This window comes from Salvelinus fontinalis, chromosome 18 (genome assembly GCF_029448725.1).
Source record: "Salvelinus fontinalis isolate EN_2023a chromosome 18, ASM2944872v1, whole genome shotgun sequence".
Classification (NCBI taxonomy): domain Eukaryota; kingdom Metazoa; phylum Chordata; class Actinopteri; order Salmoniformes; family Salmonidae; genus Salvelinus; species Salvelinus fontinalis.
Genome location: NC_074682.1, coordinates 7,895,459 through 7,911,125, shown reverse-complemented (window position 1 = coordinate 7,911,125; position 15,667 = coordinate 7,895,459). Strand labels below are relative to the sequence as shown.

General features: G+C 39.9%; 2 protein-coding genes across 5 annotated transcripts in view; one reads left to right on the top strand and one right to left on the bottom strand.

Moving 5' to 3' along the window:
• Nucleotides 1–6,005, top strand: part of LOC129814884 (synaptotagmin-2-like) — a 72,080-nt gene extending 66,075 nt beyond the window's left edge. For all 4 annotated transcript variants that reach the window (XM_055868009.1, XM_055868008.1, XM_055868010.1 and 1 more), the window contains 3 exons: nt 130–247; nt 1,267–1,400; nt 1,689–6,005. In XM_055868009.1, coding sequence (XP_055723984.1) covers nt 130–247; nt 1,267–1,400; nt 1,689–1,904 — 468 coding nt within the window. In that variant the 3' untranslated portion in view covers nt 1,905–6,005. The remainder of the gene's footprint in view (nt 1–129; nt 248–1,266; nt 1,401–1,688) is intronic.
• A 68-nt stretch (nt 6,006–6,073) lies between these two features.
• The window catches only part of LOC129814885 (protein phosphatase 1 regulatory subunit 12B-like), a 33,942-nt gene continuing 24,348 nt past the window's right edge, over nt 6,074–15,667 (bottom strand). Inside the window, exons 5-7 of the mRNA XM_055868012.1 lie at nt 13,460–13,519; nt 13,237–13,287; nt 6,074–6,732 (exon numbers count right to left, since the gene is read on the bottom strand). Of these exons, the coding sequence (XP_055723987.1) occupies nt 6,646–6,732; nt 13,237–13,287; nt 13,460–13,519 (198 nt within the window). The 3' untranslated portion in view covers nt 6,074–6,645. The remainder of the gene's footprint in view (nt 6,733–13,236; nt 13,288–13,459; nt 13,520–15,667) is intronic.

The following is a 15,667-nucleotide window of genomic DNA, read 5'->3' as shown; positions in this document are numbered from 1 at the left end:
GTTGGACGGGAGTGTTGCCCCATCAGAAGTAACAACAGCCAAACTCTGACAATTGTTTTATATTTTTCCCCTCTCTGTGTCGTTGTTCTCTCTGTGCTTGCCCTCTCTCTGTCCTTAATCTCCATGCAGCCTGAGAAGCTGGGAGACATCTGTATCTCTCTTCGTTACGTGCCCACCGCTGGCAAACTCACTGTCTGTATCCTGGAGGCAAAGAACCTCAAGAAGATGGACGTGGGTGGACTGTCTGGTACGTTAAGACTTCCACTGGACGTACAGTTTACTCTTGAGATTCTTAAAGGGTTCTTGAGAGGTTCTTTGCAGTGAGTGATGGTTCTATGTAGAACCATGTCTTCTCAAAGAACCTTTCTCGATGTAGAACCCTTCCCTTCCAAATTGATCTTTACAATATTGAAGCAGTCCTTCGCTAGATGCTTCTGGGTAATTATGAATTCCTGTTCTTAATGTTGCATTATTTCACTTACTGTGTGGTGCCTATTATTTTGTTGTTTTATTCTACCTGTCTTGTGTCTGTGTGTTTATATTCATGGGTTCTGTTGAGGTGGCTAGTCCGATACCATCAATGAGAAGGGTCTGCAAGTATATTCGAGTTTATATTTTTGGACTAACTTCATCATTTGACATGGTTGAGTCAGGTTGATACAACTCCCAGGTGAGAGTAAATCAGCATGATCAACGCCATACTACAACACAGTAGCATAACAATGTTAAAAACGGATTACCTTCATCATCATACATATCATATACCAATTGCCTGTAGATAACTGTTTCAGAGGTGAAATGTTTATTATGCTATTTGAAACATCTCATGATAGAACTGATTCTTTATAGAACCTTTAATAGGCGGTTCTACATAGCACCTTCAAGAAAGTACTCTACTGAGCCCCTAAAAGGGTCACAAGTCAAATAACCCTATTTTGGTACAATTTGGGGGGAAAAAATGTCTAGTGTGTCTGCTGTTAAAAATAAGCTTGTGGTGGACTGTCTGGTAGGGCAAACCACTGGACATAACAATAGATTATTTCCAACCAAGCAGGCATGCCAATCTGCCATTAATGAAACATCTCAGTGATGCAGGGCCTCTGATTTATTTGCAGACATTGCATTACTGTACGTTACATTAATGAGCTCTCTGAATTCTTTGTCTAATTAGCAAGCAACTCATGTCACATCACAATTTTGCTCTACCGAAGCAATGCAATGAAACATGAAATGAGTGATTACATATCTGCTGGTCTTTCTTTGCAGATCCCTATGTGAAGATCGCGTTGCTGCAGGGCGGCAAGAAACTGAAGAAGAAGAAGACCACGGTGAAGAAGAACACTCTGAATCCGTACTACAACGAGTCCTTCAGCTTTGAGATCCCAATGGACATGATGCAGGTATAGAACACTTTACAAATTTGACGAGCAAAGGATTGATATTTTTTTCATACAGTTTGTTGAAGTGGTGTTATTTTTTTTCTGTAGGCCTACAACCACATTTAGATTTGTGTTATGCTTTGATGCTTACAGCAATTACATTTGGAAAGAAAATCTTAAGCCCTATTTTAAGCCCTAGTGGTTTAATACCTACTGTATGAGGCTTGCATATGAATGGTTACGTGATTATGTGAGTGCACACATGCACAATCTACTTTAAACATTTTTTTCTCTCTCTTTCCTCATTAGAAAATCTTGGTGGTGGTGACAGTGTTTGATTATGACAAGATTGGCAAGAATGACGCCATTGGGAAGATATTTGTGGGAAGCAAGGCGACGGGCCCTGGTCTGAAGCATTGGTCTGACATGCTCTCTAACCCCAGGCGTCCCATTGCCCAGTGGCATCCACTACAACAGGAGGAGGATATAGATGCGGCGCTGGCAGGTTTAAATGCAAAAAAGTAACTTAACTTGGCCGATTTGATTACCAACTAACCAACTCAGAAACCCTCCCTCCCCAACCCTCCTACACTGCATGAAACTCATGACTTGCACATGATTCTGTCATGTCTACTTGAAACACTGAACAAAACAAGAAACATCTAAAATATCAGCGTATTCATAGTTAAATTGAAGAACACGAACAACCCTTTTTCAACATCATAGCATTTCACATATTTAGTGTATTGTGAGAAGAGGGAGATTGAACGATTGATTGATTGATAAATGGATCTGTGTTTCATGTCAGCATGCGTTTTAGCACCAGATGCTTAGATGCTGATAATGAATGCTTAGGGAAAGGCTCAATGAGAGTGATGATGGTTATAGCGTCTTCATTTAGTTTATAGAACATTATGCATGCTTTACTTATGCTCTCACTGCTCTACATAAGCCATGCCAAACCGATTCCTAATAGCATATATCTTGTTCTCAAACCATAAGTGTGCCATATCTTGCAGTAGACTGAATATTGAGAGATGTCTCATACCGAACCGTTTGAAATCTCCTTATGTAAAGGGTTTAGGTGAGATGGTATTAGGTATAAAGTTAATACAATGCAGCAATCCATTCCAGAATGTCTTTCTAACAGAACTTCACAATGCAATGTTTTTTTGTTATTCCAATTATATTATTATTATTATATGTATTCCCATACATATGTGAGAGAGCCATATTGTGGCAAAAATGTCATTTGACTTTGCAGTTAATGATTATTAATCAAACATAATTTCTATGCAGTTACGGCTTTCCGAGTGATACACAGTCTGGGAGGAGTTCATGGGTGCCTTTTTGATGAAACAGTTTGGTGAAGTACATTAGGCTCCCAACTTAATTATGCACTGAGGTAAACTGTATACCTGGCAAAAGTCATAATGACACAGTCCAAGGAAACTGCCAATGTGTTGCAGACCTTTTTTGACCCCTTGGATGTAAGTGTGTTTACTTATCCATGGCCAAAGTAAAAATGAAGAAATAATTTATCTCTGTCGTTGAAAACACATTTGACCCTTTACTATTTTAAGTCAAAGATACAAAATGTTGAGGATTTATGTTCAAGAAAATAAAGAAAAACGAGTAATCACATTCTACTAAACAACATTACACCCTGTACACGATTGTGAATTCATTTTTGGCATTAGTGCTATCAAGATGAAAGGGGCATATGTTATAAAATGGGACCATCTGCTTGTTACAGCCACTGCCTGTGAATTGTAAATCACTGTGCATCTCTGAAATGACTGATACAAACATACTGGAGGGGATGTTTCCTCAGTTAAAATGTGTGCTTGCATGAGGCCCAAAGTCTATTTCTCTCAGCTGAGGATGACTGTAGTGTGGTTATTCATTCCATTTTTGGATGCTCACATTTTAATGATGAAAAGGTAATCATCAAGCAACTGGTACATACAAATGCAGCTTTTGCATGAAACAAACGAGAGTAAAGTAGGCATGATTTATGCTTTGTGCAAACCTTCATGTCAATGGCTTTGGCTTTTGCACCACACGCTCATCAGCAACCTGCTTAGTATGTAACCCTTACTGTAAGATGCCAAAGTACTGAAACATTGTGCATTGTCCGCTGTTTATTCAAACCTGTTTTTCCCAAGGGCGTTGTTCATTCAGACATCCTATGATTTTGATGTCCAAGAGGCCATTGTATAGAAGCTAATCAAACTGAAAGGGGGGTGAACGTTAGAATGCAAATAAGTCCATTGTAGTTTTGCCTCCCTCGCTCTCTTCCTTCTGTAAACATTATGCATCGAGCAAATTTGTTAACGCAGCATGTAACTATACAATGTTGTAAATATCGGCATGTTTTAAAGAGAAATCATAATTATATAGTGTGTGTGTGTGTGTTTGTGTCCAATGTCTTTTTGATAATAAAATGGAGAGAAAATATGCATTGACTGCACATTTTATGTATTTTCCCTAAAGGCTATGGGACTCAATGTATGTCTGCATAGTATATGGATTTTAAAGGCTATTTTCTTGCCTGGAATTCAAGTGTTGATTTTTACTGTGTGGGTATTCATTTAGCAGACCAAAACGTTGCATGCTTGTTTTTAGTATGTGTTAATTGTATAATCCTTTCAATCCGTCTACTGTGGTCAACCCTAAATATTTTACTATATACTACAAGTAAAAATGCAATATTACCAACATGTCCTGCATTCACTTGTATGTGTGCATGGTCTTTAATGGCCATGATTTATTGTGTATTTATTGCAAAAGGACAACATTCACGAGCTCTCTTGCTTTGTAATTATATGTGCCATAAGTGTTTCCTTCGTTTATCCTGCCAGAGGTTGTAGTAACTGCCTTATCAAAAAATAATTTGTATCTGTTGTGTTGGGTTGACCAGTATTGGCCCATTACTAAGTCAGATGATGGTACTACACAAATGTAAGTCCAAGTACTAGACCTTCCTTAGACTGTTTAGTGACAGGTTCATAACTCACTGTATAGAAGTCAAAGCATGGACTTGTAGCCCTCTTTCAATACCTCTTATATATTTACCCTGAGTAGACCTCTGCTTGCTGTCATTCGATGCTTCATATAACAGTTCAATGTGTCTTTTTTAGTATGTTGATCGAAATAAGAAGAAAAGCCATACAACTTGAGCACTGAAACATTAGAGCTCATCTGTGAGGTTAGTAACCAAGCCTAAAACACCTCTTAGGTATCCATACTCTGAGCAAAGGTATATTACTACTCATATAAAAACCTTATAGAGATATTAACAGAGTGGCTGGTTCAGACTTTATCACTTTCCTATGACAGAATAGCTTAAAAATGATCTACTGAATATGTATATTTATATGTGAATTATATTATATTTGTTCCTCTATATAATCACCTGTGCCAGCTCTGTTGGATTTTCACCTCACATTATATAATATGTGTTTTGCTTATATATAGGTACTTAACATGATAATAGCGGTTATGTTTGCCAACATTATTTGGCATGACTTTGAGTTAATATTGTGAGATATACATGCCTCTGCATTTATTAAATCAAATGACTGCTTGGCTTTTTGGGATGATCATATACATACCTATGTTTGGAAAAAGTTTAAATGAACCTTCAGTCGTTCGTATAATTTGCACATGGAATGCAAAACAATGTTTTATGCTAGCATAAAGAGCCAATAGCAGAAAAAGAGTGAAATGTTACTCGATTGCAAAATTACGTTCATTTTTCCATGCTCTTAATACACCGATTGCAAGTATACATCTGATTTATATAACACATATAGTACAACCTCCATTCCAGTTATGCAGTTATTACTCAAAATACGAGTTTAATTGTGGTGATGAATGAATACTGTTACTTCCTCACATGTTTCCCATATCCCTCCTATTGAGTATGCTTGGGTTGATAATGATTGTTTTATAGACCATTATTCTGTCTATTTTAAAAGTTGTATTTTGCAATAGGACCAATAGCGCCTGTGTTCTTCTAGCGGTTTCTCAGTGAACAACAGAAAATGAGTTTTTTTTCTTCAAATTACTGCAATGCAGGCAACAAAATCCCTGTCTTCCTGGGTCTATGGAACTCTTTTGAGTATGGGGCGGACCCAAACAGTGCAGAGCTACATTCGCAATGCAATACTGCCAACCTCGCTGCTTTAAAAAAAAAAAAAAAATAGGGTTCCTCTTTATGCATAGCGTTTTGATCCTCCATGGCCACCATACTTCCAAGACTTCCAAAGAACTGTTCCCCTCTGCCTCTCCTCCTCACTCCCTCCTCTCCTTCTATACTATTCAACAACATGGACAAGGGAAATGCTTGAACTTGATTGTTTTTTGTCTCGTTGTAGAGGTGTGCGTATGTGTGCGCGCGTGTGTCAGTAGTTGTGCCTTTTGTGGATTGCATGATTTATTTCCCTACCAACAAACATGTTGTTGTCCAGCAAAAAGACTCCAAATCCTCCAGCTCTTGTATCAATAGATCAGTCAATGTGATATTATTAAGAACCTCAAGGGAACCAAAACATGGAATGTCTCCACAGACGTATCTATATGTTATCATAGTAATCATAGGAAATAAAGGTCTTTTACGTATGCTTGTCTTGCGTGGTTTGTAAAACGATATAATTGTTGTATTATATTTTCAAATTCAACTCTTCATATAATCTTTACCTGCTTTATTATTGCTTACAAATGTGTACCAACCCTGGTTGTCGATCATGTCATACATACTGTAGGCCTCTGCAGTAAGATGCATTACCACACATGACCATTTGATGACAGTGCATACAAGAGATTGCATTGGATTGCAGCGTAGAAAATCATTATAAATTATTTATACAAGGCTCAGGAGACTTTTCAGGTGATGCAGTTTTAAAAGAAACATTAAATGCAACTTCGTTAGCTAGAACATCATAATATACCAACTCTTACACCAGTTCACAGATTAAAACCTTCGTAGACATTCGTACAGTACAATGTGCTGTGACGATATAAGTATGCATTATAACAATCCATAAATACATTAAAAAAATGCTAATATGCTAACTGTGTGTGAACACTATCTGTGTGCAATATAACCATCAACTGAGGACAGATGAGAAAAGTGAAAGGAGCATCAAAGAAGGATTTAACGTTGGCGCCTATCTGTCATTCCTGTCGTGATTTGAATGTAGCGGTGGTGGTGAAGTTGGGGTAAAAATTGGAAATAAGTTGGATCATTCTCTTCCTCCTCTCACTTAGACAGTTTACTGATGACCCGGATTAAGGCTCCGTTCTCGTCCTTCAGTCTCTGGTTCTCATTCTTCAGCTCTGTCTGGATCTGTGGAGGACAGCAGACAAGCAAACAGAGCAAACCGAGAAGGGTTAGGGTTAGGGTTGGGGTTAGTGAAACATAACATCTACATGCTGTACTGTTTGTTAAAGGGAAAGCTAAAAGTTGAAAGTGCACCAATTCATGCTGATTTACAAAAAAAAACTCTAGTCCAAGTGTGATATACAGAACAAATGACAATGACTGACACATTCATCACCCCTCTCTCTTCCGAGTCAACTGGGGCCATACTTGAAAACATAAGCAACCATTTAGTTCATTGGGTTCTCCAACTCAAAATGTGTATTAGCCAATTAAAATCGTTGATTTTGACCACTACCTACATGTACACATTTCCTCAACTAACCTCTACCCCTACACACTGACTCGGTACTGCTACTCCCTGTATATAGCCTCGTTATTATGTTCCTTTTAATTCTTTTTTACTTTAGTTTATTTGGTAAATCATTTCTTAACTCTTTTTGAACTGCACTGTTGTTTAAGGGCTTGTGAGTAAGCATTTCACAGTAACGTCTACACTTGTATTCGGCGCATGTGACAAATAAAGTTTGATTTGATTTATTGTGACAAATTCTCAATTGTAGCTTGTCCCATCAAATAACGTGGAACACATTAGCCCTATGCTAACTTCAACAGGTGCCACTGATTATATCCTGGCACAAGTGCATCAGCCAATTAAAATAATTGAAGTAGTTGGACATGTTCCTTAACATACCTAAGTCCATAATAATGTTCTGATAATCAAAGCAACTATCACATGTATTTGTGTCACGCCCTGACCATAGAGAGCTTTTTATTCTCCATGTTGGTTAGGTCGGGGTGTGACTAGGGTGGGTCATCTAGGTGATTGTATTTCTATGTTGGCCTGGTATGGTTCCCAATCAGAGGCAGCTGTTTATCGTTGTCTCTGATTAGGGATCATATTTAAGCAGCCATTTCCCCTTTTTGATTTGTGGGATCTTGGTTTTGTGTAGTGCCTGTTAACACTGCAATTTTGTCACGGTTTGTTTGTTTTCTGTATTTTGGTGAGTTTCTTTGATTAAAACATGTGGAACTCTACGCATGCTGTGCCTTGGTCCAATCATTCTAACGATCGTGACAATTTGACTGACTGGTCAAATTACTCTGTGTAAAGTGCCTAGTCCATGTAATTGTCGCAGATGATGGAAGGGTTCGAATCTCAGATGAGTCCACCCGCCCCTCTGAAATGTTTATTTCCATGTATTATGTTAGTGTGCAGTTCTTGACTCGGACTAAAATAAGTGCCAGTATTTATTTCGTGTGCCGGGACGCTTTATATTTAGGTGCAGGAACTGCACATTTGTGGTGCCGGTACTCAGTTCCGGTAAGCTCCTGCCCAAGCCAAGCACTGTTAGTGTGTTGAAAAGGGATGCCAACAGCTTGAAAATTAAGATTATGAATGAACTTAATAAAGGAGCTACCTATTTCTTCAGCCTTGCACACAAACACACTGTTGTTGCCTAATAATCACATTGAATAGGCTATATTACATGGATGTGTACACCTAAATTAAGGCATTTTTAATCATCTACATATGCGTTATTTGACACAAAAAACATGAACATTACAATGTGTACATCAGGTAATGTGCACTCTCGTTATCACCCTACAGATGGCAGTATTGTAGCTATTTTAAAGAAGTCTGCAGGACTCAAAATCAACAGTCTTAATGTTGGAAGACATTTGGCTGTCATTATATGATTTTGTAGGGCACACTTACATGCAGGCTAAACGCTATGCATTGTTATAATCATCCACTTCGTCACATGCGTTTTGAATCGAGCATAAGGACTGGCAGTGAACAGCGTTTTCCTCAACCAAAAAGCGAGGGGGGTTCAAACCCACGGTTAAAGTGCACTATCGGTTGCAAGTCAACCGCTTTAGCAGTGTGTACCACAGAGAAGCGATGATTACAATGATATGGCTACTATTTGATAAAAAAAAACTTGAAGAGCCTTATGGATTTAATGATGTACAATACACTTACACATTGTAAGGACCTCATTTGTGTGTGAAATTGATCAAATCGTGGGAATTTGTCAGGTGTGAAACCGTAAAAATGTTGTCTACCACTTGTAGCCTAGTCAAGGATGCATCAGTTCAATATTGGCCCCTGACATTTTGTTACAGACCAATGTAACAAGTAAACCTTGAATTTGTAGGTTTAAAGTCTCTCTAGTGGCCAGGGTTGACCTATTTTAAGAAATGCCATTGGTTGGTGGATATAAAGTTTGAGATCTTTCATAGGCTAATGAAAAAGTTAGCATAGAGCTAACGTGTGCCATGTTATCTGATGGGACCAGCTACAATTAGGCGTTCTATCACATGCAAGTAAATCGATGCCTTTCATTGGCTGATACGCATTTTGAGCTGGAGAACCCATTTAAATGTAAATGGTTGCTTATGTTCGCAAGTATGGCCCCACAGTGTTTGCCCACAGAGATATTGTATATTCAGTTCAGTGTTCCATTTTTATTGAGAGCTCTCATGCAGAGATAATAAGAGGTTGTTGTCTGTACCCTTGTGTATGGAACACTGCAGATGCTTGTGGCAGTAGTGAATGCAGACAAATACTAATGGCTTGCTCACACGATGAATATCAATCAAAGCACTCTTACAAGCCACAGCCAACAGGGCATAATGGTGACAAACGATGCCATCTTAGAATATCACAAAGCAGTGCATTATAGGGAATCGGGTGCCATTTGATAGACAGTAACACTATAGTACCAAGTCACATCCCAGAGCCTCTCCTGATAGTTCTTGTTCTCCATTTGTCTGCAGGGCAGCTTTGTGATAGCTGGGCCTCTTGTGGAGAGTGTGTTTTGGGAATATGTTCTGTCTCTGCTGTGGCTCAGTTTAGTCTATTGGAAATATTCTCAAGAGAGACAAGAACAGGCAATAAGCCACAGGAAAAGGGTCCTGAATTGGTCAAACAATGAACAACTCTCGGTATCAATTCAGTAAATTCAAGCAGGTTGGTATTGACCAACTTAAATCAAATTTTATTGGTCACATACACGTGGTTAGCAGACGTTAATGCGAGTGTAGCGAAATGCTTGTGCTTCAAGATCCGACAGTGCAGTAATATCAAACAAGTAATCTAACAATTCCACAACTACCTAATACACACAAATCTAAGTAAAGGGGTGGAATATGAATATGTACATATAAATATATGGATGAGCGATGACAGAGCAGCATTGACAAGATACAATAGATGGTATAAAATACATTATATAGATATGAGTAATGTAAGATATGTAAACATTATTAAAGTGGCATTATTAAAGTGACTAGTGATCCAGTTATTAAAGTACCTAAAATTATTTTGAGGCTGTATGTAGACAGCAGTGTCTCCGTGTCAGCTGTTGAACAGTTTGATGGCCTTGAGATTGAAAAACAGATTCTGTCTCTCTGTCACAGCTTTGATGCACCTGTACTGACCTCGCCTTCTGGATGGTAGCAGGGTAAATAGGCAGTGGCTCGGGTGATGGCTGTCCTTGATGATCTTTTAGGCCTTCCTGTGACATCAGGTGCTGTAGGTGTCCTGGAGAGCAGGTAGTTTGCCCCTGGTGATACGTTGTGCAGACCACACCAACCTCTGAAGAGCCTTGCGGTTGAGGGTGGTGCAGTTGCCATACCAGGAGGTGATACAGCCACAAGATGCTCTCAATTGTGCATCTGTAGAAGTTTGTGAGGGTTTTAGGTGACAAGCTACATTTCTTCAGCCTCCTTCACCCAAATGTTTGTGTGGGTGGACCATTTCAGTTTGTCCGTGAGTTGTACGATAAGGAACTTAAAATGTCCACTTTCGCCACTGCTGTCCCGTTAATGTGGATAGGGGTATGTGCTCCCTCTGCTGTTTCCTGAAGACCACAATCATCTCCTTTGTTTTGTTGACGTTGAGTGAGGTTGTTTTCCTTACACCACACTCCGAGTGCCCTCACCTCCTCCCTGTAGGCTGTTTCGTCATTGTTGGTAATCAAGGTCACTAATGTTGTGTCATCTGCAAACTTAATGACTGAGTTGGAGACGTGCATGGCCACGGAGTCATGGGTGAACAGGGAGTACAGGAGGGGGCTGAGCACGTGTTGAGGATCACCGAAGTGGAGATGTTGTTTCCTACCTTCACCACCTGGGGGCGGCCCATCAATGTCCAGGATCCAATTGCACAGGGCGGGGTTGACCCAGGGACTCAAGCTTAATGACGAGCTTGGAGGGTACTATGGTGTTGAATGCTAAGCTGCCGTCAATGAACAGCATTACATAGGTATTCCTCTTGTCCAGATGGGATAGGGCAGTGTGAAGTCGATTGCATCGTCTGTGGACCTATTGGGGCGGTGTGCAAATTGAAGTGGGTCTAGGGTGGCAGGTAAGGTGGAAGTGATACGATCCTTCACTAGTCTCTCAAAGCACTTCATGATGACAGAAGTGAGTGCTACTGTGTGATAGTCATTTAGCTCAGTTATGTTTGCCTTCTTGGGTACAGGAACAATGGTAGCCATCTTGAAGCATGTGGGGACAGCAGACTGGGATAGGGAGAGATTGAATATGTCTTTAAACACACCAGCCAGCTGGTCTGTGCATGCTCTGAGGACGCGGCTAGGGATGCTGTCTGGGCCGGCAGCCTTGTGAGGGTCAACACGTTTAAATGTCTTACTCACATCGGCCACGGAGAAGGAGAGGGGGGGCCCACAGTCCTTGATAGCGGGCCGCGTCGGTGACACTGTATTATCCTCAAATCGAGCAAAGAAGGTGTTTACTTTGTCTGGAAGCAAGACGTCGGTGTCTGTGACGTGGCTGGTTCTCTTTTTGTAGTCCGTAATTGCCTGTAGACCCTGCCACATATGTCTCGTGTGTGAGCCTTTGAATTGCGACTCCACTTTGTCCCTATACCGATATTTCGCCTGTTTGATTGCCTTGGAGGGCATAACTACACGGTTTATATTCTGCCATATTCCCAGTCATCTTTCCATGGTTAAAATGCGGTGGTTCGCGTTTTCAGTTTTGCGCGAATGCCGCCATTTATGCACGGTTTCTGGTTAGGGTAGGTTTTAATAGTCACAGTGGGTACAACATCTCCAATGCACTTCCTTATAAACTCACTCACTGAATCAGCGTATAAATCAATGTCATTCTCTGAGGCTGCCCGGAACAATTCCCAGTCTGTGTGATCAAAACAATCTTGAAGCGTGGATTTCGATTGGTCAGACCACCATTGAATAGTCACGGGTACATCCTATTTGAGTTTCTGCCTATAGGATGGTAGGAGAAAAATGGAGTCAGAGTCATATTTGCAGAAGGGTGGCGGAGGGCCTTGTATGCATCGCGGAAGTTAGAATAGCAGTGATCCAGTGTATTGCCCACACGAGTGCTACAATTAATATGCTGATTGAATTTAGGTAGCCTTGTTCTCAAATTTGCTTTGTTAAAATCCCCAGCTACAATAAATGCAACCTCAGGACATATGGTTTCCAGTTTGGATAAAGTCCAGTGAAGTTCCTTGAGGGCCGTTATGGTATCGGCATGAGGGGGGATATACACGGCTGTGACAATAACCAACAAGAATTCTCTTGGGAGATACTATGGTCGGCATTTGATTAAGGAATTCTAGGTCAGGTGAACAAAAGGACTTGAGTTAATGTATGTTGTTACGATTACACCATGAGTCGGTTACACCAAATCATGAAGCATACACCCCCGCCCTTCTTCACAGAAAGATGTTAATTTCTGTCGACGCGATGCATAAAGAATCCCGGTGGCTGTACCGACTCCGACAACATATTCCGAGAGAGCCATTTTCCCGTGAAACAGAGAATGTTACAATCCCAGATGTCTCTCTGGAAAGCAACCCTTGCCCTAATCTCGTCTATCTTGTTATCTAGAGACTGGACATTGGCGAGAAATATACTTGTAGGCGGTGAGTGCTGTGCACGCCTTCAAAGTCTGACCAGGAGGCCACTCCGTCTACATCTTCTGCGGCATTGTTGTTTTGGGTCGGACTCTGGAATCAGATCCAATGTCCTGTGTGGTGGTGCAAACAAAGGATACACTTCGGGAAAGTTATATTCCTGGTCTTAATGTTGACGTCGCTCTGATATCCAATAGTTCTTCCCGGCTGTATGTAATAACACTTAAGATTTTCTGGTCTAACAACGTAAGAAATAATACATAAAAAAAAATACTGCATAGTTTCCTAAGGACTAGAAGCGAGGCGACCATCTCTGTCGGCGCCATCTTGCGCCATCTTGTACTGGAGGCAGCTCTGTAGGGTAGTCACTAGCTGGCACAGCCACAAAGTCATGCGATCTGATTTTAAACCTAACCCCCTCAACCGTATGCCTAACCCTTACCTTCAATTAAGACCAAAAAGCAAATTTTTGTTTTCATGAATTTGTACAATATATAGCACATTTTGATTTTGCAGCTGGTCCATCTAGAGGAAATTGATCAATTCTGGACAGATACCTTCACTTCATCTTCCATGTCTGATATCTTCTTCTGAAGGACACGTGTTTCCTACAGCGAAGAGATGACACAAGCCACAATGAGACTAAACATGACAGGGCTATCAGCCTGACCATGACTTGAACTAATAAAACAAAATATAATCAAATAGACATGTTGTACCAGAACAAGAGAAGTAAACAGAAAGTGCATAGGCAAACATCTTGTGAAATGAGGATCTCACCCGTTTTTCTTTCTCAAGCATGGACCTCTCATTGGACCTTTCAGTCATTGTGATCTTTCTCTGCAATTCAAAAGTCCATGGTTAAAATAGTGAAAAATAGAACAATCCCTGAAACTGCAAACATTTCTCATATGAAGAGTTTAATTCCAAAACGCTATGTATCCATTTTCAGATGCAGTCTATTGACTCACCTGTGAGTCAACCTAAGTAACATAATAAGAAACCCCCCATCAAAATCTGTCAGTTTAACTTCTTATGGCTGGGGGCAGTATTGAGTAGCTTGGATGAATATGGTGCCCAGAGGTGCCCAGAATAAACTGCCTGCTCCTCAGTCCCAGTTGCTGATATATGCATATTATTAGTACATTTGGATAGAAAACACTCTGAAGTTTCTAAAACTGTTTGAATGATGTCTGTGAGTATAACATAACTCATATGGCAGGCACAAACCTGAGAAAAAAATCCAACCAGGAAGTGGGAAATCTGAGGTTGGTTGATTTTCAACTCAGCCCCTATTGAAGATACAGTGGGATATTGGGCACTTCCTAAGGCTTCCACTAGATGTCAACCGTCTTTAGAAACTTGTTTGAGGCTTCTACTGTAAAGGGGGGCTGAATGAGAGGGGATTGAGTCAGAGGTCTGGCAGAGTGCCAGGAGCAGGTCACGCGCTTTCACATGAGAGGTAGCTCCCGTTCCATTGGCTTTTTCTGAAGACAAAGGAATTCTCCGGTTGGAACATTATTGAAGATTTATGTTAAAAACATCCTAAAGATTGATTCTATACATCGTTTGACATGTTTCGACGGACGTAACTGAACTTTTTGAGATTGTCTGCAACTAGTGAACGCGCTTCGTGAGTTTTGATTTATTTACCAAACGCGCTAACAAAAGTAGCTATTTGGACATAAATTGACATTATCGAACAAATCAAACATTTATTGTGGAACTGGGATTCCTGGGAGTGCATTCTAATGAAGATCATCAAAGGTAAGTGAATATTTATAATGTTATTTCTGACTTCTGTTGACTGCACAATATGGCGGATATATTTTTGTCTTGATTGGGCTCTGACGCCGACCTCAGATTATTGCATGGTTTGCTTTTTCCGTAAAGCTTTTTTGAAATTTTACATTTACATTTAACCTGTCTAGGATCAGCGTGGCGCTAGCGGCACACCCCCCCCCCCCCACTGAAAAACCAGTGCCGCGAAATTCAAAAAAAATATTTTTTTAAAATATTTAACTTTCACACATTAAAGTCCAATACAGCTAATGAAAGACACAGATCTTGTGAATCCAGTCAACATTTCCGATTTTTAAAATGTTTTACAGGGAAGACACAATATGTAAAGATGTACATCTATTACCTAAAAACACATTAGCATAATCCACCATCTTTTATTTGTCCACCAACACCAGTAGCCATCACCAATTCGGCTAAACTAAGATATTTATAGCCCCTAACCAACAAAAAAACTCATTAGATGACAGTCTGATAACATATTTATGGTATGGGATAGGTTTTGTTAGAAAAAAGTGCATATTTCAGGTAGATGGCATAGTTTACAATTGCACCCACCATCACAAATGGACTAGAATAATTACAATGAGCAACGTGTTTACCTAACTACTAATCATCAAACATTTCGTAAAAATACACAGCATACACGAATCGAAAGACACAGATCCTGTGAATACAGACAATATTTCAGATTTTCTAAGTGTCTTACAGCGAAAACACAATAAATCGTTATATTAGCTTAGCACATAGCAATTAGCAGCCCAGCATTGATTCTAGCCAAAGTGAGCGATAAAAGTCAACATCGCCAAAAGATATAAATTTTTTCACTAACCTTCTCAGAATTCTTCCGATGACACTCCTGTAACATCACATTACAACATGCATATACAGTTTGATCGAAAATGTTTATATTTAGCCACCAAAATCATGGTTAGACAATGTGAAATGTAGACAAGCTGGTAAAGAAAAAGTCCTTGCGCCACTTAGACAGTGATCTACTCTTATACATAAATACTCATAAACGTGACTAAAAAATATAGGGTGGACAGGGATTGATAGACAATTTAATTCTTAATACAATTGCGTTATTACATTTTTTAATTTATCCTTACTTTTCAATACAGTTTGCGCCAAGCGAAGCTACGTCAAAAAACATGGCGTCCTAAGCCACTAAAATGTTTCGACAGA